Source organism: Cucurbita maxima, unplaced genomic scaffold (assembly GCF_002738345.1).
Source record: "Cucurbita maxima cultivar Rimu unplaced genomic scaffold, Cmax_1.0 Cma_Scf00044, whole genome shotgun sequence".
Lineage (NCBI taxonomy): Eukaryota > Viridiplantae > Streptophyta > Magnoliopsida > Cucurbitales > Cucurbitaceae > Cucurbita > Cucurbita maxima.
In genome coordinates, this window is record NW_019272060.1 from 816,067 (window position 1) to 843,762 (window position 27,696).

The 27,696-nt window shown below is 35.3% G+C and overlaps 2 protein-coding genes across 4 annotated transcripts in view; one reads left to right on the forward strand and one right to left on the reverse strand.

Annotated features, from left to right (window-relative positions):
• Window positions 1-2,181: 2,181 nt before the first annotated feature.
• The window catches only part of LOC111470364 (developmentally-regulated G-protein 3), a 29,379-nt gene continuing 3,864 nt past the window's right edge, over window positions 2,182-27,696 (reverse strand). Inside the window, exons 2-12 of one of the 2 annotated variants that reach the window (XM_023115925.1) lie at window positions 25,202-25,208; window positions 14,171-14,298; window positions 12,197-12,250; window positions 9,541-9,714; window positions 8,480-8,551; window positions 8,216-8,275; window positions 6,585-6,694; window positions 5,327-5,626; window positions 3,159-3,350; window positions 2,717-2,768; window positions 2,182-2,591 (exon numbers count right to left, since the gene is read on the reverse strand). In XM_023115925.1, the coding sequence (XP_022971693.1) occupies window positions 2,541-2,591; window positions 2,717-2,768; window positions 3,159-3,350; window positions 5,327-5,626; window positions 6,585-6,694; window positions 8,216-8,275; window positions 8,480-8,551; window positions 9,541-9,714; window positions 12,197-12,250; window positions 14,171-14,212 (1,107 nt within the window). In that variant the 5' untranslated portion in view covers window positions 14,213-14,298; window positions 25,202-25,208 and the 3' untranslated portion in view covers window positions 2,182-2,540. Of the gene's footprint in view, window positions 2,592-2,716; window positions 2,769-3,158; window positions 3,351-5,326; window positions 5,627-6,584; window positions 6,695-8,215; window positions 8,276-8,479; window positions 8,552-9,540; window positions 9,715-12,196; window positions 12,251-14,170; window positions 14,389-25,201; window positions 25,209-27,696 lie in introns of those variants that run through there. The other variant, XM_023115924.1, reaches the window with a different exon arrangement.
• LOC111470366 (shikimate kinase, chloroplastic-like) lies at window positions 20,402-27,410 on the forward strand. Of its 2 annotated transcripts, none has more exons than XM_023115927.1 (12): window positions 20,402-20,557; window positions 20,835-21,135; window positions 21,877-21,929; window positions 22,112-22,166; window positions 22,249-22,321; window positions 22,711-22,795; window positions 23,581-23,663; window positions 23,763-23,892; window positions 25,094-25,172; window positions 26,135-26,199; window positions 26,334-26,412; window positions 27,131-27,410. In XM_023115927.1, the coding sequence occupies exons 2-11, from the start codon at window positions 20,919-20,921 to the stop codon at window positions 26,388-26,390; spliced, it is 897 nt and encodes a 298-aa protein (XP_022971695.1). In that variant the 5' UTR covers window positions 20,402-20,557; window positions 20,835-20,918; the 3' UTR covers window positions 26,391-26,412; window positions 27,131-27,410. The 2 variants fall into 2 exon arrangements, with proteins under 2 accessions (XP_022971695.1, XP_022971696.1); XM_023115928.1 differs by having other exon boundaries at window positions 27,115-27,383.

Here is a 27,696-nt window from a genome sequence, read left to right on the forward strand (position 1 = left end):
AGTAGCGCGGCTCGCTTTTCTTTTGTTAGGAGTAGGTGCTTCCCCTTAGTTGGGTTGATCAGAATTTCTTCGAATATGTCTTTGAATTCATTCGAGACGTGAGCAAAACCCAAATTGTCGAAGAATATGGTCCGTGGGTTCCCTTTTCTTCTTGTATCTCTTATGCTCCTCAAAATGTATTTTAAAAAACTAAATTTTGTATATATATATATATATAGTAGTTTAACGACTATTACTGTCGATTCTTCGTTGTTAAAACACTAGGATTGTGAATCTAAAAATGGATCATTAAGATCGTAATTGTACGTTCTTCTTCATTAATGAAAGGAGAAGACAAAAAGTAGATGAATTCGACTTCTTGAATAATATTTTGGAAGTTCGCTTTCGAAGATGTCGGGTAAAATTGAAATTAACCCAAACGTTGAATTTAATTTAAAAAATGACCTTAGAGAAGAAACCGTAAATTTAGAAATATACGTTAAAAGTGCATTGTTATTGGAAAATAACATTTTATTATGATTTGGCAAAATAATGGAATGATTTGGATTGAAATATGGAAAATATCTTTGAAAGTTATTCCCTTAAAATTATATAACTCAGCTTTAATTTACTAAAATGAAAATGAACCAGCAAAGCATAGTAAAAATACTCTCTCCAACAACCAACCGTGTCAAAAATTTAATCCTTACTTAAGAAATGAAATTAGGTGTGAGATCTCACATTTGTTGGGAGGAGAATGAAGTATTCTTTATATCGTTGTGAAAATCTTTCTTTAGCAGACGCATTTTAAAAACCTTGAAGAAAATCTTAGAAGGAAAAGCCTAAAAAGAACAATATCTGCTAGCGGTGGGCTTAAACCATTACCAATGGTATCAAAGCCAGACACCGGACAATGTGCCAGCGAGGAGGCTGAACCCTGAAGAGGATAGACACGAGGCGGTGTGCCAACAAGGATGCTAAGCCCTGAAAGGGGGTGGACACGAGACAGTGTGCCAGCAAGGAGGGGTGGTTTGAGAGATCTCACATCGGTTGGGGAGGAGAACCAAGTATTCTTTGTAATGGTGTGAAAACCTCTCCCTAACAAACGTGTTTTAAAAACTTTGAGGGCAAGCCCAAAGAGGAAAATATCTATTAGCGGTGAGCTTGGGTAACCCAAAAAAAAAAATATTTGTCAACGGTGAGCTTGGACAGTTACCACAACTGAGTCAAGTCAGTTGTGCATTAAAGAGCCGACCGGAGCTTTCCATAGGAAGAATCCATCTAATCAACCTTGAAATTGGTGGAAAATAGACCTATAAAAAGGATAATGCATCAGTCATGCATTAAAGAACCAACGGAAACTTTCAATGTGAAGAATTTATCTAATCAACCTTGAAATCTGTAAAAATGTGTATATAAAAGGATACTAGACATTTTAGAAAAGACACAATATTACAAAACATAAAAGAAGGAAGCTATTGCTAAATTTCATATATTTTACTCTTTTTCTTGTAATTGTTTGTTGCTATATGATATTAAGACCAGACTATTACCTAAACTCTAAGAGGAATTAAAACACCATCCAACTATTCTTTTTGTTCTTTTCAGAGAAGGAAGAGCATATTGAGCTGCTTCAACTGTTGTGTGAAAGCATAAACACAAACTCAAATTCTATTGATAATGATGGGATGGTTTCTCTAATGCTTTTGGTTTCTCTAATCCTTGTCCATTCACTTGTATCTCAACCCTTAAAAATGCTTAAAAAATTCGCCGACACAAAAAGGCGAAACCAAAAACCTCCTAAACTTTAGAAGTCTAAATACAAAAATGACTATTCCAACAATATCAATAGTCCAAGGTCTTTCGAAATTGCTAGCATTCTCTCTCCTTTGTTCCAAAGGAATCAGTACATCAATAACATTAGAAAATATCTTTCACATGCCTCTTCGAGTAAGCAAGCATGGAAAAAGTTTCAATAATAGGTGAACTGGTTTTAAAATTTTTGAACGTCTTACAACTCTTCGACACAATTGAACATTTAGGAACCTCACTTTTAATGTTTCGTTTGAAGACTTATTTAGACGCACAATCTAACGTTCTGTTTGAAGACTTACTCAATGCTTGCAAGTTTAAAATCCTCATAAACGAAGTACGACGCTATTATGCAATATTGAGTGCTCTAAGTCTCATGTAGGGACTAAAAAAGGCAAAAACGTATACCAAGACGGCCATACATAATTTACTCTTACTTGTACAGTGATGTTCAGTCGAACAACATTCAGTTGAACACTCAAACAGTATAAATCTGTTGAACGAAATAGGAAAACAACCGTTCTTAGCATGACTACAAAATGGCACAATCACAAATCAAGTTCAGTTCCTACTACTAGTTGTTCAGTGCTCCAACTGATGGTGGTAATATCAACAAAGCACTGTGTAGCCTAACAAAAAGCTTTGGATGGGACATGTCATGACTGAAAGCTAAACTCGAGATCGTAAAGGCATTGACATCAAAGGATTACCGATAAGTTGGAATAGCGACAAACCGTTGACTTCAAGGATCACACCTTTTTAATGATCTGAACAACATCTTCATCTTCAAGCTCATGTTCCTGCGTGCGAAAGGACCACTCTCTCAAATTTCACATATAAATGAATTTACAAGAGTGCATTTTAAAATTAGTTCAAGCGGTGGGGACGGTAAACAGCGGCAGAAAATAAAAGGAAATGGACTAACCTTTCCGACTCGTTGGGGCTTGTGCTTGACGCTTGATCCCCAAACCAAAGCACTGTACAAGTTTATAAGAGTTAGCATGTGCAGCTGAAAAACTCCCATGTCATGGGATACCAAATTAACCAACATACGAGGAAATTTTGATCCCGTCATAGTGTCACTTTACTAGGATCAATTAGCTACTTTTTTCCTGCTATCTACAAGTCATGTGATACCAAATTAACCAACATTTAGCTATAGGCACTTTATATTCAAAATTTAGATATGTACTAACCTTTTAAAGCTTTGAACTAAAAAGACATGATATTGTCAAAGTAAAGACTAGATTTGTAAATTCAACTCAAAAAATACAAGAAAACAGTACTGAGAAATTAGGTGTAAAAAACAAGGAGAAAACACATCCAAATGGCACCGAAAGTTGGGGACTTCAATCAAAATTACTCACTACTTAAATTGCTTCAGCATATCTTTGTGGATACGGCTGCAAAAATCCTCGACAGTCCTTTTCTTAGAAGATAGAATTACGGGATCATCATAGTCTGGATTCATTCCTTTGGGTTTCGTGTAGATGCGAGTTAAATCAAGATACTCCCATACTTTATCCAGTAAACCATCAAGATTCCATTCAAGATGTGCACTGTCAAAGAATCAGAAACAATAAATAATATGATCAAGTTATCAAGCGAAGTGAGAAATAAAATTGGATCATCGAACCTTTCAAGAAAAATAAAATATATTGTTGTCACTTGGCATTAAAGATACAATAGGTGAGGAATAAAGAAAATCAAAAGTCTTATGTAATAAAACTCAGCTTTTGACGTCAAAAAAATAATATAAATAAATATGCTGAAATAAGGGCCAACCATACAAATAACTCTCAGGTCAACTAAGCAGTTAATAATACAAGCCTAAGTATGCAGAACTGAAACAAGGCACGCAACACAGCTTATGCAAGTTTAAGCGACCATGGGTGCTGCCTTAATTTGCTACTACAAACCCCACTTAAACAAAGGGGGACTTTAACGATCCTGAACTTGTGACGAAGACACAGAAATTGCAATTTGCAATTTGGCCATAGGAATAGGATACAACATAACAAACCAGGAGTTTCTTAAACACAATTTGACAAACAAAAGTGTCAATCCACTTCGATGTGCTTCAAACTGAGGATGAAATACATGATAGAGGCTAAAGAAGACACCCCTTAATTATCACGCCAAGTAGTAGAAATGCCAATGAGAGAAATTCGAACTTTATGCAGTAATTAGAAAATCCACGACATCTGCAGTCACATGGACGAACGCAATATTTAGACTCAATACTAGATCATGCAAAAAGGGGTTATCTTTTCCTCCCTTTACTAAGACACTTGTATCCTCTCTGTTGATCAAAATTTCCTACCCAAACCCGTTTAGTTGTGTGATACTTAGATCAAAATTTTGAGGGGGATAGGATCGGTGGAGAGAATGGTAGGCAGAGCCAGAAGTCAATTAATAAGATAAGTAGTATCTTATTCATAATATACCATAATCACATGAAATTAAAGACACAATCATAAATTTTTATATATCATGTAATCAATCTCAACGTTCAACTTGGATAAGAGAGGAATAGGATATGATTTAATAACGAGAAGACATAGCATACATGATGCCTAAGTATGAGGTAAATGCATAAACTTGATTCACATATTCTATTGAGAACTAGAATAACATTTATCACACGCTAGATACTTGGGGCATATATTTATAGACCCCCCAATACTGACCCTCAATCATGAAAGTATACAGAAGGGAGAAGGTTAAGAAGGGAAACTGATTTATTAATGAATATATAAAAATATATATATGGTGGGCAATTGTGAAAAGATAGTCCTTGGTCGTTAAGTTAGAATAGGAAGGGTAGCATTTAGTAGCATTAGTAGAAATGGTAGTAAGGGAATCGGTACAGGTTTCTCCCATTTTTGCGAAACTAGAAGTACTGGTCATAAAGGAGAAAAAAAGGACTCGATTTTCCCCATGTTTATTTCAATAATAGCAACTCAAATCATAGATATACATAAGAGGAGGATTCCTCCACTGAAAAGAAATTACAAATTTATTTAAAAAAAAAAAAAAAGATCTCTTTCCTCCCTCCCCTCCCTCACTCTATCTCAATCCCACCAAGAGTGTTAAAGAAGTTTCTCTAACTCATTGTATCTATGACTCTACCTCTCATTCAACACGGGTGTTTTCTTTGCAAGTCACAATTTTCAAGCCTCAGGCATAGGTTACCAATCCCCTGCCATCCCTTTGCACAGTAAAAGACATTTTGCAATTGTTCTTCCCCTTTGAACATTGCAACTAAGAGAATTTTGCAATCTCCAAGGGATTGCAAATCATAGATGTTTTTCCTCCTCAACCTTTTTCCTTCGGTGATTTGAACCCAACGCCTCCCAGTTAAAAGTTATAACTCAGGGTATTGACAACTGGGTCCTTGACCCCTTGTGGTAAAGAGGGGAAAATAAGTAACATCGTTGAATTCAGTTGTCAATTAGTGGTGTTTAAACGTGAAAACAGACTTGCAAAATGAGAACAAGAAAGTTATAGAAAGTTGCAAAGACATAAAAGTTACCTGACTGGGCAATAGTGTGGAAGTCTGTCCAGAATCTCCAGCTCCTCTAGGGTAATCTGATCGATTTTGTTAACAGCATAGATACAAGGCATGTATATTCTACTACCCTCAATCACGTCTATGAGATCATCAGCAGTTGCATCGTATTTAAGAGTGATATCAGCATTATGGATTCTGTACTCACTACAGATAGCTTTCACCGTGTCAAGGTCCAGATGGGTGGTAGTTACAGTTGAAGTTAAATTTATCCCACCCTTGTCTTTCCTCCTGAACGACAGATTAGGAGCCTCCTTGTTCAACCTGATTTCAAAGAAAATGCACCAAAAATTAATTAAAAAGATATAAAGAAAGGAAAAACAATAGAATAATGAATGTCACCATGGCTCATCCTAAACAAATGTTGACAATATTCCCAAGTGTGAAGAAAACTTTGTCCCCAGCCACCATCAGAAATTACCAAATTAACTTTTCTGTTGAGCTTGCTTTATAAATATTCCTTGGAAATTATACTGTCTTTGTAACTAACAAAAAAATTCGGTGGTTAGTGTAAGTTTCATGAGGGTGCGATCCTATTATGTAAGATATTGTAGACTTTGTCGTTCATAACTTTTTGATCACAAAGGATTTGTAATTATCTTGTTACTAAGATATTATCAAATCGGCAGGATTCTTTGAAATCTCCAAGTTGTTAGTTTGAGTGGGGTGGATATCTAGATTTTCCCCTATCATTTTCTTTTAATAAATGGAAGTAGTCCATAACCAAAACCCAGAAGAATGAACAGGGGAACATTCAATTTTTTACTAATGAGAGTACCCATAACTGCAAATAGTTTCGGAGAAAGCCAACAATCTTTCAAAGGTAAGGCCACAAGGTCACAATACGACCAAAAGGTGATTATAGAGGATAAAACAGTGAACAGAAGCTAGAATGGTGACAAATGGATTCAGTGCATTCTAGTAGTTTCCAAATTTACAAACTATCCCACATATTTGTCCACCTTTTTTTACCTTGCAAGCATATTGAGCATCAAGGTAATATCCTGGTTGACAAGGAAGGTGTTGTCCAGTATCCCAGTCAACACCAAAAGGTAATGCTCAGCCCAGAAAACTAGTTTTAAGAGACAGACTTGAGGTCGTTAAAACAAATTTCTTAACTAAACCTTCTTCATTTTGGTCTCAATAAAATATACATGTAAAACTTTTTAACACATCACTCGAGGAATGTCGCATGTCAAACTTTAAACCACCAAAAATTTACCTGATGCCAAATCCCTCTAGTTCTTTCTCTATTAAACGTTTGTGCGTGATAGGCTTTATTGCATCCAGAACAATTATAATGCAATTGCATGTCCTGGCCGTGCTGATAACCTACATGAATGTAAACCATTAAAGAGTAAGATACCGGATAACAAGATTGTATCACTCCGCTCCATATAAGTTGAATTATACAAATTACAAACCCATGATACTAGAAATAATTATTCAATTTCACTTGAAAGACATCTAATCTTGCTCACTTATCCTAAAAGGGCATAGAGATTAAAATTAATTTTATCACTCATTTTTTACCCCATTTGATAATTTTTTTTTCATAAGAAACTTTGTAAGATATATCATTAAAACACAAGAGAACTGCCTAAGAGCAGGGGTAGAGGAAACCCCCTCCCCACAAACTATCACAAAAAGGCTTTCCAATTTGTAGTAATCGTGGAAAGAATACAACTATGAAAGAAATCTTTGTGATTTGAAGTCCAAGAATCCAAGCATTGTACACTATAAACAAAAGAATCCTCTACTGTCATCTTATACAAAATAATTATAAGGTTTCTCTCACTTATCCTAAAAGGGCATAAATATTATTCAGTTTCACTTGAAAGACATCTAATCTTGCCCTCACTTATCCTGAAAGGACATCAAGATTAAAATTAATTTTCTTACACTCATTTAGCCTCCATTTGATAACCATTTTGTTTATCTTTCATAAGAAACATTGTGAGATATATCATTAAAACACAAAAGAGAACTCAGGAGTAGAGGAAGCCTCCTCCTACAAACTATAACAAAAAGGCTTTCCAATTTGTAGTAAATGTGGAAAGAATACAACTACGGAAGAAATCTTTGTGATTTGAAGTCTTAGAAGCCAAGCATTGTACACTACAAACAAAATAATCCTGTACTATCATCTTATACTAAAAATTTCAAAGGTTTCTCTCACTTATCTTGAAAGAGCATAAAGATTATTCAGTTTCACTTGAAAGACATCTAATATTGCTCTCACTTATCCTAAAAGAGCATGAATATTAAAATTAATTTCCATACACTCATCTAGAGTCGTGATTTTGCTTGTGCTATTTGAGGCAGTTTCTTCGAGGTGTTCAGCTTTAGCTTGACAGCTCTAAGGGTTGCAAGAAGACAATTGAGGAGATTCTCCTTCATCCATCTTTTCATGAGAAAGGGTTGTTTTTGTGGAAAATTGGGGTGTATACTATTTCGTGAGTTCAGTGAAGCGAGAGAAACAACAGAATCTTCTAAGGCCAAGAGATCCTTCAACAATATTTGGTCCCTTATTAGATTCTTTGTCTCTTCGGGCATCTGTTTCTATGCTCTATTTCTCTTGACTCGAACCCCTTCTTGTAGTTTAACTCCCTTTATTAGGACTTCTCCTTTTTCAATGTCTGTGTATTCTTTCTTTTTTTTTTTTTTTAATGAAAGTCCAGTTTTTCATTAAAAATTAATAATTATGATAATAATAATTCTAGTCTCTATCGAGAATATTCCGTATAAAATGACTTTAAAATAATAGAAATAACCGGTAACCATTGACAGCTGAACGGAATCAATTACTAAATGATATCAAGACGAGAAGTGCAACAGATTTATCATGTTTACCTGTCTTCCTCTTCCCTTTCCGTCCTTAGCACCCTCAATAATACCAGGGAGATCAAGCAACTGCCAGTTAAAGCAAAATACAAGTTCAATTCAAAATTTATTTTCAAAACCAAAACGTGACAAAAATGTAACTATAAAAATATTATTTAAAAAAAACAGCAACTACGAACAAGAAAATGGGTTTGATTATCAGCCCTCATTACTCAATAGAAATAGAGTAAAAAGGCATAGGAAAATGGCGGGAATCTGAAAGGATTACAGCACCTGAATTTTAGCTCCTCTATACCCGATTACACCAGGGATGCAAGTTAGAGTAGTGAATTCATATGAAGCAACCTGTAAAGATAACAATTTGTGAGACCACACAAAATTTCATAAACTAAATCTTAAGAAATTTAATCATATATACTGAAATACAAATAGATGCATGCATGCATACACATATGCGTGCATAAATTATAAAATTTTAATTTTATATAAATACAAGCATAAATGGATACAAGCATGCATAAATTAAAAATAAACACATTTTTCTCTTCTTAACAGCACATACGATTCTGTGAGTGGAAGTTTTAACTAAAAGAAAAATGTTGAAGGAAATCAATTTGTTAATCAGAAATAGAAGACTTTTCTCACAGGTATAAGAGAAAACACAGCCATACATAACACTACAATCGGATTCCAAGTACGAATGCTGGAAAATTAACTTCAGCCAAACCATTTTGCAAATATCTTAATATATTGTATATGCATATATGTCCTGAGCTTCTTTTATTTTAGAGTTCGATGAGGCAGGGGGATATCACCTACAATACTCAAGATGACTAACCTTTCAAAAACTATAACCATTTGCATGTAGGAATACACTAGAAACATCCTAACTTATGCCTCTACACATACTGATGCACTCTTTGTGAACAAAGACGGGACATGCACTGGCGTAGAAAAAAAAGAAAGGATCTTGTTAAGTTGAATCAATTGATTTTGCACAAGCAGGAAAGGGGCTCATATAGCCCTTTAAGACAGCAACATAGCTGAAGGCTAGTTTAACCCCTTGCATTACAAATGCATATGGCTTGTTAGGCTGACACCTAACCAACAGCTATTTTAATGTTTAACGAGACTCCAAGCCAAATCATTGCGGATATATAATATTAACTTGATATGCTATCTAACATCAGTTTCAATGAGAATTTATAACATCACAATGCTTTATTTAATGTTGATATCTTGATGTAAATGCCATTGAATATAAATAAATTGTACTAAAAAACTGTCACTGAGAAGTGATAAGAATAGATATAACATCAGATGAGTTTTTATACCTCTGAAAAAGTACCAGTCAATTTATTGAGCAAGGTAGATTTTCCGACCGAAGGAAAACCAACCAAACCAACTCTTGCATCACCACTTTTGGTGACATCGAAACCTTCACCAGCACCACCACCTCCTTTTGATGCAGGTGCAATGAGTTCCCTCCTTAACTTTGCAAGTTTAGCCTGTTAGACCACCAGTGTCTTGAGAGTTTGTAAGTAAATAACACTACATAAGGTGAGGACTAATTGTTAAGCTAATCATAACTCAAAAGGACCAAGATAATTTGGCCTTGATTACACTATTTGTGCAATGTACATCATGTTTGCAAATGTACGAAAAATAGAGAGATAAGAGACTTATTCAATTTCAGATCATGGTTTGATTTTATTTTTTAGTACTATGGATGAGTAAGTGATTGGCTGTCGACTACTGTTTCTCTTTTCTTCTGCATCAAATCTTGAAAGCGTGGATATTTTCGTCATGTTTGTGAAAATACAGGAATTCTTGATGTTTTGTTCAAGGTCAAAGTAAAAGATGGAAAAAGAAAATAAAAAGGAGAGCAGCAAAAAATGAAAGAAGAATAGAATACCGGGGAGGGAGGAGGGGGGCGGGTTGAGAGAGACAAAAAATGAGGGAGAAGGGAGGAATAAGAAAAATACCGATCTTGTTGAATAATCCAATGAGATGAAGTTTTTCCTTGGGGAAGATTATGGGTTTCTTGGTGAAAGTGTATTAGTGAAAAGATTTTGATGGTGATGTCAAGATCTTGTTTGCTTCCACTTAATCTTCTTTATACCTAGGGGTGTACATGATCCGGGTCGGGATAGGTTGAGGGATTTTTTTGAACCAACCCAAAAGTTCGAGTTGGTTGGATTGGTTACCCAACCCAACCCTCCATTTTTGGGTTGGGTTCGGGTTGTTCCAAACTGAGAAGAGACAAGAAGTGAAGAAACAACCTACCGCCAAGCGGAGAAGTCCGACGAGAAACACAGAGCGTAGAAGTCAGACGAAAATGGAATGGAAAGCCGAGCAGAGAGATAGTCGGCGATGACGTCCAACGAGAAACACAAAGACGAGGTCGAGTGGAGAAATGGGAGCTGAGAAGAGAGTCTGATAGAGAAATAAAGAGGTGACTAGCGAGCGACATCGACGTCTGCTATGAGATGAGAACGACGTCAACAGAGAACGATGAAGATGAAGAGTGGAGAGAGAATGAGATAGATGATCATCATTACAATTATTAATTCAATCTCGTGTATCGAAGAGAAGAGATAGAAAGTCTACACCCTAAAGAGTGCGTGTGGGCCACGTGGCAGGGTCAGACAACATGACTCACGGGAATATTTAGACCATTCTTTTTGTTATATGATGATCTTCTGCAAATCAAAAAGAATTGGGAGTCCTCTATTAATCTCTTTGGTCTCATGGAAATACTAGGGGTGTACACCCAACCCGCCAACCTGAGAACCCAACCCAACCCGAATTATAAGGGTTGGGTTGCGTTTAAAAGGACTTCGGGTTTGGGTTGGGCTCATTTTTTGGAACCCGATCCGGTTCGAGTTCAAAATTCAAATTATTGAGACAATTCGACCCAACCCGAAAACCTTAAAAAAAAAAGCCCCAAGCCCACGCAGCCCGCCCATGAATCATGTTGTCTAACCCTACCACGTGGCGCACATGCACTCTTCAGGGTGCAAACTTTCTCTCTCTCCTCTTCGATACACGAGATTGAATTAATAATTGTAATGATGATCATCTATCTCATTGTCCCTCTGCTCTTCATCTTCATCGTTCTCATCTCACAGCGTTCGTCTTCTCCGTTGACGTCGTTCTCATCTCATAGCGGACGTCGACGTCGCTCGCCAGTCACCTCTTTATTCCTCCATCAGACTCTCTTCTCAGCTCCCATTTCTCCACTCGACTTCGTCTCTGTGTTTCTCGTCGGACGTCGTTGCCGACTATCTCTCCGCTCGGCTTTCCGTTCCATTTCCGTCAGACTTCTCCGCTCTGTGTTTCTCGTCGGACTCTTCCACTCGGCGGTAGGTTGTTTCTCCACTTCTTGTCTCTTCTCAGTTTGGAACAACCTGAACCCAACCCGAAAATAGAGGGTTGGGTTGGGTTGTGAAAATTTACGGGTTGGGTTGGATTACCAATCCAACCAACCCGAACTTTTAGAACTCATGGTTATTCATTTGAGCTTTGTAGCTGTTTGTGATGTTTTGCATTGATATGTGCTGTTTGCCAAGCTTTTGGAATCTTTGCTTCAACTTTTTCAGGTGCTCGGCAAGACGAGGTTGCTGGTGGTCTAATAGATCGTTGTTAATCTTATAGCTAAAGATGTAGTTATTTTAGCTTTTGTAAAGTTTTTATTTTAGTCAAGTATTTGTCCTTGAGATTTTGGGTTTTGTCAAATCTATAGGTCTCACAAGATACAGTGGTATGATTTTATGGTTTGTTTAGTTAATTGTTGAGCTTATAGTTGGTCTGCTGCTAATGATTGTTTCATGTATAAATTGTTTGATAATACTTCTGCTAAACTTCAATGTAATTTTTTTTCATAAGGTAAAATATCATGGTTCAATGTAATTTTTAATTAAATTAATGAAAAAAAATCCTTTTATATATGTTTAAAAAAAACCCATCAAATAACTAGGATATATGTACCTTGAGCAAGCCCAGGTGATGAGCAGTAGCTTTGTTCTTTTGAGTCTTTGCCATCTGCACAGCCAACGACGTACATAAATTTTCCATTTTAATCAACCATTCGTCTCCAGTAATAACTAATGAGTATGAGTACAAGAATCATTTCACATGTCCAAAACTCCCACTGCAAATTGTAAAAATGTAACAACATAGTAACAATATAATGATCAAATTATAAGATTTATAACTACCTAACTATTAGATTTATAACTACCTAGTATTCTTCTCCAAAGCTCCTGTGCCTTTTGGTTAAGTTACTACAACTTAAGTAATGAGAACCACGGATATCTCAAAAAATTATTGAGAATAGCATCCTAAACAAACATAAATAATGCGAAAATGAGCTTAGCTCAATAATTACAACGTCCACTCTTTTCAATGGAACCGGAGGTTCAAACCTTCATCCCACATATATTGTGCTAAAAAAGCAAACACATAAATGAAACCTACATCTGCATAGTTCCCAAGAAAACCATAGTAAAGACAACTACGGATATTGATTTAATAACATGTATCATCAGCTGTAGAAAAGGTTTAAGCAGAATCAGTTAAAATAGTGCTGCCAGAATCTCTTGAAAATCCACTACAAACTCTAGACAAGTCCTAACTAATGTAGCCTAAGAGGTTAAAGGAGAGGCTCCAAGAATCAAAGTGTTCATTATCAGTCAAAAGTTATTGAATACATAAAAATTTCTCTATTTATTTAGAAATGAAAATAAACTCGGAAAGAAACTAGGAATTTAAAAACTAAAAAAAAGAAACTAAAAAAACCAAAATCCAAATAGGATACTAAAAAGGATTATTCAAGGGCTTAACCAAGACTAATATGATTATACCTCAATTTACCCTAATCCTGATACATCATGTTCTATCCCTCCCAAAAATACTTGTCCTCGAGTTTTCAAAAGAAAATAAAGGGAAATAAGGCCGTCTATCAATGGTTGGAAAAAATTCCCAATGAAAAATATTAACTTTTTCACCATCTTCACCATTGTTGGAGCGTCAAAACAATCCTCAAAGTCAAACTCAAAAATTATTTTCTTTCACACCCATTAGAAAAACTTGTTGAATAACAGTGTGATAACAACGCTTCAGCTTGGATATCTTCCTCTGAAAAACCTCACATAACAAATCTTGAAGATGTATAAAGATTTTAATGCAGAGCTGCCAGCTATGGCTTTAGAGAAATAGAGGAACAAGAACTTCAAGGCTTCCAAGATTTCTCTTGAGAGAATAACATTTTTTCTAGTATTAGACTAATGTCTATTTTTCGCATCTTTTTCCCTCTCTCTTTGAACAGTTTTGTAATTAATCTTCTTTATCTATCTTAGCCAACTGGATTAGCCTTTTGTAATCTTAATGACATGCCAGAATGTCTTGTTCTCCTCCTTTTCTCTATAATGTGAGTAATGGAATCGATTGTTTCCTATTTAAAAAAGAATTAAATACGCGGCCACTAGACACAACCATTGCTATAACAGCATTAAATCATTTTATTACTTTCAACATATAAAAGTTGATGCATGGTAGCCTATAAATCTCTACTATTTATCTATTCATAAGTTCAAATATGAAACTGAGAGGGAAACCAGAAACTCCATAAATTTCCACTAATACTAGAGTTCCAAAAAGGCCAGCGCTGGTAAAGAGCACTGAATCAATACTATTCCACTGCCGGTCCATATGACCAATTTTCGTAAAAGAGGAAAATCTATTGAATCATATGGATAGATGATCAAAAACACTCCTCTACGGCAACAAGCCCACATAAAATAGCCCGAAAAATACTACGTTAATGCTAACTTTGATTATACAAGCAATTTCAAATGATTTCAACATATCCATTTAACCAAAAAATCGAATTAAAGCTCCTAGGCTCGGCAGCTGAGGGTAAAAGAAACTAAGATCATAAAATTATGAAATACGTGCAAATACCTCATCTTCGATATCCTTAATTTTCTGCATAACAGTCGCCATTGTCGCAGTTCAGAGAGAAATTTGCGTAGACTAACGTCGAACAAGAATTCTTCCGCGTTCAGAGGATTCTGTACGTGCCCCCACAGCTACTGCGCGATGAGAAATTGCAGTAAGTTTATAAACAGAGATGGGTAATTCACCTTCCGCCTGTGGATGGGCCGCTTTGATGGGGCTTACGCGTATGTTTGGGACAACGAGTCGACTTGTTTAACCTAAAATTATTTAGTTGGAATTATCTATTTTGAGATGTTTAATATGAAATTCTTTAATTGGAGTTATGAATAATATGTTGTGTAAATTAAAATAAATAATACATGTTGTTATTATTATTATTATTATTGTATATTTATATATTGTAGCACTTAAAAAATAAAAATAAAAAAAGTACCTACGTAGTGTACGTTAACTCCTCTTGCTGTTGCAATCATTTCTAGGATGTCTTACCTGCACAAGTACCTACGTAGTGTACGTCGGTGGCACATCCAGCATTGCAGTCTGACTCATGTGCCTTCCATAACTAGGGGTTTTCGAGCCTGAGGTGTACGAATAGTCATGTCATTTACGAATACCGTACCTAATAGCGGGTGCATATATCAACCTCCGACACGCGGGTTAGGGTGCAATATTGCCACATCCGCACTGCCTGATACTGTCTTTGAAAAACTCATTCCAAAGGAAGTCAGTCGAGACACTCGTCTCGGTACGCTCGCCCGCACTGTGACACACATGTGTGCCACAGGGTAACTCGCTTAGGCCACAAGGCCCAGGGGTGATGGAGAGTTAGCACCATGCGCCTCCCTTATAGTACATTTTGTGTCATTTTCAATACTCCATGCATAGACATGATTTTGGCAAACAGTCATATGGTGTCATGGAGCGTCCTTCCAATGTCCAATTGACACTAAATTTGGCAAACATTCATATTTCATATGGACGGACTTAATTTAACTCCATAACTGCATGCCCAAATTTCTTCTAGAACCTCAATTTTCAAAGTTAAAACCCGAACCCTTTCTAGCCCTTCAAATGTTCTATTGTAGTACGCTCGTTTTTCAGTCCTTTATCTCAAACTTATTAATTTTAATTAATTAATGTTTTGATAATAAGAAATATACTATTAATTACAAAACCATCTAAATGACACTTTAATATGAATCACTTGGTAGATATATATATATATATGTATATATGTATATATATAGTGTTTATTTTGTATTTTTGTACGACATTTCGGCATAATTATGTCTATGCCGGGTAAACCTGAAATTACTCAAAATGTACTATAAGAGAATACGATTAATCGTCAATTCTTCATATTCAAAGTTATATGCTATCTAAGTTGTTGTGTTGCATTTCTCGCTTATAGCCTATAATATTGCTTTCGACCTTTATTTCAATCTTGCTTTCAAACAGGAAAATATCTCTGCCCCATTTTGTAAAAACATTTTTTTCAAATGGACTAGAGGCTTGAGCATACATCGTTCAGTCGTAGGAACGCGATTTCAAGTTGGCTAACTCACTTAGTGCTAAAAATGAGTGTCGCATAATCGCTCCTCTTCTCTAGAGCACATTTCCAGTTCAATAGAGCTCTATCACAAATCTTCATTATGACTATGCCTTTGAGACTCACAACTTATTTGTTCGACACTTGAATCACCACGAATACATAATAAAGAAATAAGTAACCGAGGAGACCACAAAGGAAGCGCACAAGATGAATACCAAACTTAAACAAAGCTTAACACAAATTCACATAAGGCTTACTTTGGAGATAAGATACCTATAATGAAGAGTTGCATCCATTCAAAGCTTCAAAACATACTCATTCATACAATAGATAACCCTAGAAGACAATGATAACCTCCTAGACTAACCGCAGTCAGTATAGTGTCCGAGGAGCCTCCACTTCCCTTTCCACTCTAGTATGGTACCGTTGAGCTATGCATTATATTGGTTAGGGACATCTGACTCGTTGATTTGTTAAATTACCCTGTATAGTGGATCCGTCCTATTATTGAGCGTTGATCATGCGGGTAGTTAGAGGTTACCTTGCATAAAGGATCCGTCCTGTGGGAGGGCGTTAATCATGCAAGTAGTCAGTGGAGTTGGTATATATTAATGAACAACGCTCACCAACCTTGAGCGACTTCATGGCCTCAAAAATTGGGCCGTGACATAGTAATGAAATATCTTAATTAATAGAGTTCGTATCCTAACTAGAGATGGAATGATTATAAGGTCATACCTCACCTATATAAATACATTTATTATTTGAAATGATTGCATGTAATCATAAAGAGCACAACTAGATTATTCAAACCTCGGACAACCCTGTTGGATGATGAAAGTCCCACATCGGTTAATTTAGGGAATGATCATGGGTTTATAATCTAAGAATACACTCTCCATTGGGGTGAGGCCTTTTGGGGAAGCCCAAAGCAAAGCCATGACTCTCCATTGGGGTGAGGCCTTTTGGGGAAGCCCAAAGCAAAGCCATGAGAGCTTATGCTCAAAGTGGACAATATCATACCATTGTGGAGAGTCGTGTTCGTCTAACAAACCCCATGATTGAGATAAGTTAGATTTTTTTTAACCTTGAATGAGACTCCTATGATATGGATAAACCAACTCGGTCTTAACCACGATAGTGGTAAAGTTCTAAAACCTACCCAAACAGAATTTAGTTTGTAACCTTCACAAGACCTATAAATTAGATAAGTGGTATACAGGTACCTAAACTTTCAATTTTCCGTTCATGAAGTCTCCGACATATTAATTTAGCTAAATTAATAAAAATACCTCTCGACTTTCAAAAGTTTTAATAATACTCTTACTCTTAGTTTTGAATGGAAATCGTTTATACTTTGTTTAAAAAATACCCTTTAATTTTTTAAAAATTAAAAAAGTTATTTAAAAAACACTCATAAAATTTTTTAAGTAGCATTAACACCATTTATCTTTGTAGAAAAATTCAAAAAAATTCTTACCAACAATAATATGGACTAAAACTGTCTATTGGCATCTTATAGATTATCTTCAAACTTTTTAATGTTATTTTTGAAGTTCATCAATATTTCTAAGCTATTTTTTATTTTTTTATTTTTTAAAAAAGTTTAAAGGTGCCTTTGAAGTTATTAAAAAATTTAAAAGTGTATGATATTTTGTGGCGCTCTCCACCTTTAATCAGTTTGTCATGGAATCGTGTGCCGACCCAGAAAGCACTTGAACATTATCAACTTTGTAAGCCGACATTCAGGGAAGGATGCAGACCCATTGGGTAGGGATAATCACGCGCACGAAATGCTGATCAAATCTGTTAAAGTTCGCCTAAATTCAATCTCCATTATGTAAGACTAAAAAAGAAAAAACTCCAACTCAACTACATCCATTCCTTTATTTATTTATTATGATAGGATTTCTGTTGGCTTCGCTCGGAGGCTCGCAAATCTCCATTGGAATCTGAACTTGGCGTCTTGGCATCACATGTTAGAAAAAGTTCGCTCTATCTCCTTTTTAGAGGGAACAAGTACATAATTCTTCGATACAGGGAGAGCAAGTCTCGAAATTCTTGATCAATGAAGGAACAAAATATCATTTAAATTTCACGAAATAAAGCATAAAATATCGTGATTTTGTTTTTGGTTCCACCCAACACGTCTCGTACCTACGATCATTTCATTTTTCTAGCTAGAGCTCTCTACCGTAATATCTTATGTCAAATTTCCAAGGCTCCCGATGCGGGTTGTAGGTAAGCTTTCGGTTCTCTGAGTTTCAATCTACTGATGTAAAGGTTCAGATCGAATATTTTTGTGAGATAGTCCATGAATCTCGAGAATCGAGCATGGGGCTTGCAACACAAGTCCTTTGTGCATCATTCTCGTCTGTCACGTTTATCCGAAATGTTGAGCCAAATAGCGATTTGCAACCTTTGCATTTCTTGATGAGATCTCAAGTCTCCAAGTGGGACCTCTTGGCCACCCGCGACCTTGGCTTCCAAGAGAATCTCGCTCATGTATGGGGCTTGTAGCTTGGCAATCCACCGCTTAGGTTTTTATCCTTCCAATTTCGAGTGTCTTCTTAGGTTCTACAATTTATGAGGTGAGAGATTTTGTCCTTCCTTACAAAAATTACAATTTTACCCTTAGACCATTTATAAACGTTTTAAAACTATACTATCAATAGAGTACAGTTATAGAAAGATCCATCTATTCTAATATTTTTTTTTAAAAAAAAGCCCTTAAATTTTGTTCCCGTCTTACATAAACACCTTCATATTCTTTCACAAATTACATAATTACCCTTGATTTTTTTATAAACGTTTCAAAACTATAATTAGAATGCTGAACAAAAAATCAATAAAGCGGTGACTAGACTAGCATGAAAGTAACTAAAACACTTTTCGGGATTACGTTCGTATCTAATTATTGAAATTAAGTACATTTGAAAAAATAATAAGCATAAGGTTAAAAAAGGGATAATGATTCCGTCCTATTGTAAGGAAGATGATTAGGAAATGAAGAGGAAGCCCCAAGATTTGTTTGGTTCATAAAAAGTCAACCAACCAATCAGCGTTAATTGAAGTGGGCCCCACGGGATTTTATTGCCGGTCCGAGCCGCCCTTTTTGTATCCCCCACCAACCCGGTTCACTTACGACTCAACGTTTATCCACTAAAACCACCTACCCGCACCCGGCCCCACATCCCATACCTTCCTATTTTCTCGCAATAAATCCACTCACAAAAAATTACATTTATTTAGATTGAATTAAAATTAAATAAATTAAATAGGTTTATTAATTTCCTTAAACTAGATTAAGTCGACTCAACTTTAATTTATTAATTAATATAAAAATATACCCTTTTATTTGTGATATAATTATAAATATATATTATTATTTATTCTTCAACAAATCTTATAAATAATTTGAATAAATGACTATATATATATATATATATTGGATTTATTTATTTATTGTTTTTGCAATTATTTTTTAAATTTTTATAAATATTTTCAAAATTATAATAGTTAGTCAAATTTAAAAAAGAAAAATTATATTCCATTTGATAATTATCTAATTTATTATTTTTTTTAAAATTTTCAAAATTAAGCTGAGTATTTAAAACTATTAATCGATAAATGATAAAAGCTGTGGTAAAAAATTATTAAAAAAACAAACAAATAATTTTTTAAATTTAGCTTTGAATACGAAGACTCACAAATAGTGGACAAAAAAATTAATAATATTTATAAATTTAATTTTTAAAAATAAAAAACTAAAAATATTTGGTTAATTTAAAAAGAGAATATTATTTTTACCCACGTCTTTTTTTTTCCTCCACGTGCGTGGGTCCATGTGAAAAAAAAAATGTATTTTATTACACGTAATTCTTTTTATAAAATTGAATTTTTCTATTTAACTTTAATGGGTATTTATTTATTTATTGTTTGATTTATTATAAATGGTCTTATATTTACCAAATACAGATTTATTAGTTCTTTTTATATAGTTTTGTTTTAATTAGTAATTTTTAAAATTTTAATAATAATTTTAAAAATTTAAGGATATCTTTTAGAAAAAAAAATATAAATTTTAGAGGTATTAATAAAATTTCAATTTTAATTAATTTTTATTCTGCTTTTTTTTTTTAAAAGAAAAAAATAAAATAAAGTAAACAATGCCAAATTTGACCAGGTAAGATTCAAAAATTGAATTTTACCCATAAAAGACAATATAGTGTGATGTTCATTAGAGAATATAATAATAAATAGCTGAGAAAAATATTTTTTAATTATTAATATTAAAACAATTATCTTTTATTTTTTTTAATAGTAAGATATTAAATTATAAAAAAATGGTCAGATTTGCAGTGTTTTAAATATGTCAATAAAAATGAAGGAATACAATTTTTTTTAAAACAATGTTTTAATTTTTAAAACTTAACTTGATTTATAAAGAATATGATAATTAAATGGCTGTAAATTAAAAATGATATAAATATAAAAAATAATTGAAAATATTTTACTTGTCGCCCTTGTTGACCACAAGGGCCGAGTCATGAGGTTTGGTAAGAACAAATTTTGAATATAAAAAAATAAAAATAAAAATTAAAGATTAAAAAAAAACCCGCTGGCAAGGGACCTCCGAGCTTCAAAGTCCAAATTTCATGGCCAATAACTCTTTTATATATATATATAATTGCACGAAGTTGGGGAGACGAAGTTTCTGGTTCGTAGCTGAGAGACGGAGCCATTGCGAAGCAGAGGAGGATCTTGAGAGAAATCTGAGCTTGAAGATCTTCTCTGTGTTCAACCTGTTCAGATCATCGAATAAATTTGATTCTTAGGTATGTTCATTTCACTGCCATAATCGGAAGTTTTCATGGACATTTGACCACGCTCAAGCAGAAAAATAAACATAGAGAATCTTCTTTTGTTGTGTTTGTTTGATTTCGTTTTGTGAGTTGTTTCTTTTCGGTTTTGGATTTTATTTTTCATTTTCAGGTTCAGTTTTCCGGCATTGTTTTTTTTTTTTTNGCTTCTGTAGGAATTATGTTGTTGTTTTGGTTTTGTTTTGGAGATGAATGGACTGAGAATCTAACTTGGCAACCTTCGGATTTGCAGCGATTCTATTCGTGTAAGGTTTTTTTTCAACTGCTACTCATTGTTCTGGAATTTTGGTGAAATCGAGTTGCTGTACTACCAAGTATGGAGGCTACGCTTACTCAGCAGTTGCAGTTTTCTCCATGGATCCACTCGAAGAGTATTGCTGCAAAACCGAAGGGTTCGCTGCATTTTTCTCGGCGATTAGAGGAGCAGCACATGTTGCAGGCGCCATTTTCATTCAATTTACAGTTGTCCAGACGTTCAAGTCATCACAGAACAGTAGCTTTGAAAATTTCCTGTTCTTACAAGAACTCTTCAGGTTTTCTATTTTCTATCTATAGCCGACTTATTCAATTTTCTCTACTTCAAGCTAAAGAAGCGATTACTTGTAAATTCAATAGTATTCTGTAGAATTATGTGGTATTTAGTAAGCGCCACTTATACCTCAGCTCGTAGGATTTTGATTAGAATTTACTTGAGAAGGTTTCTTTAATTCAGTTTCATCTACGTAATTGGAATTCCAAAAATACATGCAGTTCCTCATCTATACCCATTCTAAAACTAATGTTTCTCTAATTGTTCAAATTTGCACGGTATACTTAAACAACTTGGAGTACCATTGTTTGTGTGTATAATAATATGACCATTTCTCGCTTCCACCGTGAAGTACTATTATATACACGTCTAGTTGCTTTAAGCTCTTATTAGATGGAGGAGTCTGGAATGCGTAGAATAAGATTTTTTTTTTTTAAATATTTCTCAGGAATTTGGTACCTGGGGTAAAGTCCATAAAAAACATTTTTCTTTCCTTTCTGATACCAACCAAATTTGAAACTATCCTATTGCTTGGTTCTTGCCCAGTATGAGAGGTTCTGCAATTTCCCTAATCTTCAGCTTGAGTTTGACTCCTTGTCCTCATTTCTGTCTGCATACATAGTATATTTGAAAAACTAATAATTTCAAGGGAAATAAAAAAGGAAAAATGGGCAATCAACTTTATGAACATGAATATTTTAGGAACAACATTTCTAATAAGATTTTCAATTTTTGTGCTTCTCAGTGTTGGAGTCTGGAAACCATCGTGTTCCTGTTGATGAAACTTTTACTATACAGGTATTGGTTCCCTCTTTTCATTATCATTTTTCTTGTGGTTTCCGTTGCTTTCCTGCCTTGTGTGATTGTGGGGTTTCTTATTTTTCTTGTTTCCTGCTTTTTGCTAAAAGGGGGACAAAATTTGTCCTATTAGTTGTTTAGAATATTTTTCATTTCTAGGCTCACGGGCCATAAAATTGCAGAGGAAGTCCCGGGAGATTGAGTCATATTTAAATGGGCGCTGCATATATTTTGTCGGTGAGTTTTTTTTTTCTTGGAGTGCTTCATTACTTTTGAGTTTATACAGTTAGATATTTAAAATTGTATCCATTAAATGCAGGAATGATGGGCTCGGGAAAAACAACCGTAGGAAAAGTCCTGTCGAATGCACTTGGTTACTCCTTCTCTGATAGGTTTGTTTCAAAGCTGTTAGTCATTTACTAACTTTTGGGTCAACCTCTATTATTCTATTTACATCTAGATTTCATGACAAGGGAAAAATTTTCATTCCTTAAGTTTTATAATTAAATTTAACATCCAAGGTTTATTGAAAAACAAAAGCGGACCAAGATTTGGCCGTGAAGCTGTAACAGGTGTAGATAAATAACTTAATTTGGTTCATAAATTTATTTCCACCGATTAATGAAAGAACCAAACTATGATGGACCTAGGATTTTTATGCTGATGCCATAATTTCTGGCATCTGTGTTTGTTTTGCTAATCTATGCGTCACTGCATACTATCATTGACGAGATATTTCCTTGCTATTCACTTGTGCTATGTTATGTTTTGGATGGCACAGTGATTCATTAGTGGAACAAGACGTTGGAATTTCTGTAGCTGAAATTTTCAAGGTCTATGGGGAGGACTTCTTCAGGGAAAGGGAGGTCAGTCTAGATGCATAACTGCCGAATCATTTAACATCTTGACATAATTCTTGTTGTATGTTCGTACTGTGTGTTGTATTATCATTGTGATGTGAGATCTCACATCGGTTGGGGAGGATAATGAAACGTTCTTTATAAGGGAGTGGAAACCTCTCCCTAGCAGATGCGTTTTAAAAACCTTGAGGGGAACCCCAAAAAGGAAAATCCAAAAAGGACAATATCTGCTAGCAGTGGGCTTGGGCCGTTACATTTTAGACGTTAGGTTCATATCAGAACATGGATCTTGATTGAGGGTCTCTTTCTCACTTGACTGATGAGGTTATTTCAATTGTTTGTCTCCATAGTATGCCTGAATTTGTAGTTCAGAGTACTCTTAAGTGTTGCGCAGTAATTAGAATCGATGAAAGTGATCTTATTATATTTTCTCATTCAAGATCTTCATTTCATTTAGTTTAAGAGATTGAGTTTTTGCTTAAACTCAAATTCCATACTAGCCTTGAAGGTCAAGGTTATTATCACAGGGATAATGCTCTATGATAACCATCAATTACTTTTTTTTCTTCTTCTTAAGGATATACCATGAAAAGGTCAATGCCACTTGCCAATACCAACCTGTTCACTAGGCCAATTAAAATTTTCAATGGACTTGGAATGTGTTATGTTTCAAATATTTTACACTTGAAATATCGTTCAAGGCAAGCTTTATTTGATGGATATATGTACTCCAAAACAGAATCTTTGCTGATTAACATAAAAGTGAACCTAACTTATCTTGATTCCTACAGACGGAGGCATTGAGGAAGTTATCTTTGATGAATCAGTTTGTTATTTCCACTGGTGGAGGCGCCGTTACTAGAACGATAAACTGGTAAAGAAGATGGACTAGATGTGTCTCATTTCTCGAGTTGATCTCGAGTTTTCAGTATCGTTTGACTGAACCTTTTTTTTTTAAAAAAAAACTTTCCAGGAAATATATGCGTGAAGGGATCAGTGTCTGGTTGGATGTGCCTTTGGAAGCCTTGGTTAAGAGAATTTCAGCTGTAGGAACCAATTCTCGTCCCCTTTTGCATAACGATTCAACTGATGCATACTCAAAGGTATATTTTCTGTGCTTGTTTCCTTTTACGTCCCACATTGGTTGGGGAGGAGAACAAATCACCATTTATAAGGGTGTGGAAACCTTCCCCTAGCAGATGCGTTTTAAAGTCCAAAAGGGAAAACTCGAAAGGAAAAACTCAAAGAAGACAATATCTACTGACGGTGGATCTGCGTCGTTACAAATGGTATCAGAGCTAGGTTCCGGACGATGTGTCAGCCTTCTCGTTGTTCCCCAAAGGGGGTAGACACGAGGCAGTGTGCCAGCATGCTGCTGGGCTCCTTTGGTATCAGAGCTAGGTTCCGGACGATGTGTCAGCCTTCTCGTTGTTTCCCAAAGGGGGTAGACACGAGGCAGTGTGCCAGCATGCTGCTGGGCCCCAAAGGAGGGTGGATTGTGATGTACCACATCGGTTGGGGAGGAGAACAAATCACCATTTATAAGGGTGTGGAAACCAGAACAAATCACCATTTATAAGGGTGTGGAAACCTTCCCCTAGCAGATGCGTTTTAAAGTCCAAAAGGGAAAACTCGAAAGGAAAAACCCAAAGAAGACAATATCTACTGGCGGTGGATCTGCGTCGGTACAAATGGTATCAGAGCTAGGTTCCGGACGATGTGTTAGCCTTCTCGTTGTTCCCCAAAGGGGGTAGACACGAGGCAGTGTGCCAGCGTGCTGCTGGGCCCCAAAGGAGGGTGGATTGTGATGTACCACATCGGTTGGGGAGGAGAACAAATCACCATTTATAAGGGTGTGGAAACCTTCCCCTAGCAAACGCGTTTTAAACCTCGAGGGGAAGCCCGAACGGGAAAGTCTAAAGAGGACAATATCTACTAGCGGTGGATCTTGGTCGTTACAGTTCATAAATATGACTTTCCAGGTTTCTAGATCCCACATCGATTAGAAAGGGGAGAACGAGTGCCAATGAGGACACTGAATTCCGAAGGGGGGTGGATTGTGAGATCCCACATCGGTGGGGGAGGAAAACGAAACAATATCTGCTAGTAGTGGACTTGGGGGTTATAGAATAATAATATAGAAATTTATTAGGTTAAAGTTCTTTTACATGAAAGATACGTATAAAAAGTACGATTTTACAAAGTTTCTGTTCTCTCTTGACAACGGGATAAATAATACTCCTTAAAGATGAGTTTTAAACATCACTCTCAGATAAATATTTGTTTAATTCCTGTTGTCCACAGACTCTCGTTCGTTTATCTACTCTCCTGGAAGAGAGGGGTGAAGCATATGCCAACGCTGAAGTCAGAGTTTCCTGCGAAAGTAAGACATCTCTCCTTGATACTTTATACATGTAATCTACCAGGGGATGTAAAAAAAATAACTGTTAAAATAATGTATTTTTCTCTTTAAGCTTAACGTCAAAAGCTCAATGGTTTTGGTTTTGCTATCTCAAATCATAATTTCATTCGAACTAAGGACCACTATTGGCATGCCATTAGTTGAGTTGAAATGGTTCCTGAGGAAGTTGATTTTGTGACCGTGAGATCCCACATTAGTTGAGGAGGAGAAAGAAGCATTTATATAAAGGTTTATAAGGGTGTGAAAACCTCCCCTAGCAAGATGTGTTTTAAAAATCTTGAGAGGAAGCCCAAAAGGGAAAGCCCAAAAGAGGACAATATTTGCTAATGGGGGTTTAGGCTATTCTGAATGGTATTAGAGCCAGACACCAGGCTGTGTGCTAGTGAAGACGCTGAGCCTCGAAGGGGGTGGATTGTGAGGTCTCACATCGATGGGAGAGAGGAACGAGTGTCAGCAAGGACACTGGGCCCTGAAGGTGGGTGGATTGTGAGATTTCACATTGATTGGAGAGAGGAACGAGTGTCAACGAGGACGCTGGGCTCTGAAGGTAGGTGGATTGTGAGATCTCACATCGATTGGAGAGAAGAATGAGTGTCAGTGAGGACGCTGGGCACCGAAGATGGGTGAATTATAAGATCCCACATCGATTGGAGAGGGGAACGAGTACCAGCGAGGACGCCAAACCTCGAAAGGGGTCGATTGGTAGATACCACATCGGTTGGGGAAGGAAGATGTATCATTCTTTACAGGGGTGTGAAATACTCTACCTAGTAGACGCGTTTTAAAAATTTTGAGAAGCCCGAAAGAGAGAAAAAACACCGAGGACTCTTTGAAAGCTCTTTTTTTCAAAAGCCATTCCGAAGATTAAACATTATTTGATTGTTTCCTCTATTAATATCAAATAACCTGCTTAACTTGTGCAGAAATTGCGGCCAAACTGGGCACAAAAGACGTATCTAATGTCACGCCAATGGCCATAGCAATCGAGGTCCATCTCTCTCACTCTCGGAATAAATATGATAGTCTACAAATCTATAACTAACTTAAGAATTTTGATAATGAGTCTTATTTTATTCCTAACCATCTTTTGCATGTGACCTTGTTTATATTATGTCATCACAGGCACTCGAACAAATCGAGATCTTTTTGAAGAGAGAAGATGGTTATTGTGCGTTTTGACGACCCAACAAATGACATTCAGGTATATAATTGAAGCTTAAAATAATTGAATGTTATTGTAAATGACCTTTTTGAATGATGTTATCAATATCTTTAGAATGAAGATGAATGATAATAATCATATTAGTTTCCTCGAATTAGTTGTCTCATTACTTTTTGTTTGTCTGTTACATTAATCGAAAATTTTTCGAAGGGTTAGTTTTAGATATTTTAAAGATAAAAAGTTCGAAAGGACTCTTTTCTGTCCTTTCAAAATCTAGAGATATAATTTAACATCTAAAAGTCTTTGTTAAGATCGCACAATAATGCACACACTTGATCTAGATGAACACAAAAAAAAATAGGATAGAGAAAATGAACATGAAGAACAGGATAGAGAAAATGAAAGGAGAATATTGGCTAAAGGTTTTGTATTAATGACTAGATATGCACAGTAGGAGAGAATACATAGTACATTTTTCAAAGCTAATATACATAACCATCTTACTGTATATAACTATCTACTTATACATTATTCAAAGCTAATATACATAACTATCTTACTGTATATAACTATCTACTTATACATTACCAAATTACTATGTATAACGTACTAAACATTATCAAATATAGCTTTACTATAACGTTGACTAAGCTATAAATAAGCTACTCTAATTAGCTATTTACTATTTATGAGCTAAAAATAAGCCGGGCTATAACCTAACAAGCCCTAACAATCTTACAGTCTTGTGTTTGTGTAGCTTGTGTTCTGTAATTCCTGTCGGTTCGATTTCTTGGAATACTCGAGTATTACTTTGAGGCGATCTCCTTTGCTTGGAGTTTGCATACTGAGCTCCATCACACTTATCGCTTTGAATCAAGTCACCCTTAGCGTAGCCCTAATCAGTCAACCTTTGTGCAAATGAGAGGTATTATAGTTCATTACATTTTGTTGCGTTTATAATGTGCGAATAAAGAAAAATTAAGTAGTTTTTGTAACTTAGCATTTTCTCATTTATTAATAAAATAAGTTATCTTACAACTTGCCTAAAATTATTCAAGAGTAAAATTCCCAAGTTATTATGGTAACTTGAACCATAGGTAGCGGATATATCAGACATATTTTCATATTAGCTTTATTACTTGAACATAATTCTCTTGTATGTCAATCAGGTGTGGTTGGAAATCACGAGAGAGACTTAGTTTATATTAAATCATAAACAAATTATTCATTAGAAAATTAGTAATGGTTAGAGCGAAAGATATGATTATAAAAGTAAAATGAACTTTAGATCCAACTATAATAATGAAAAATTCGTGGACAATT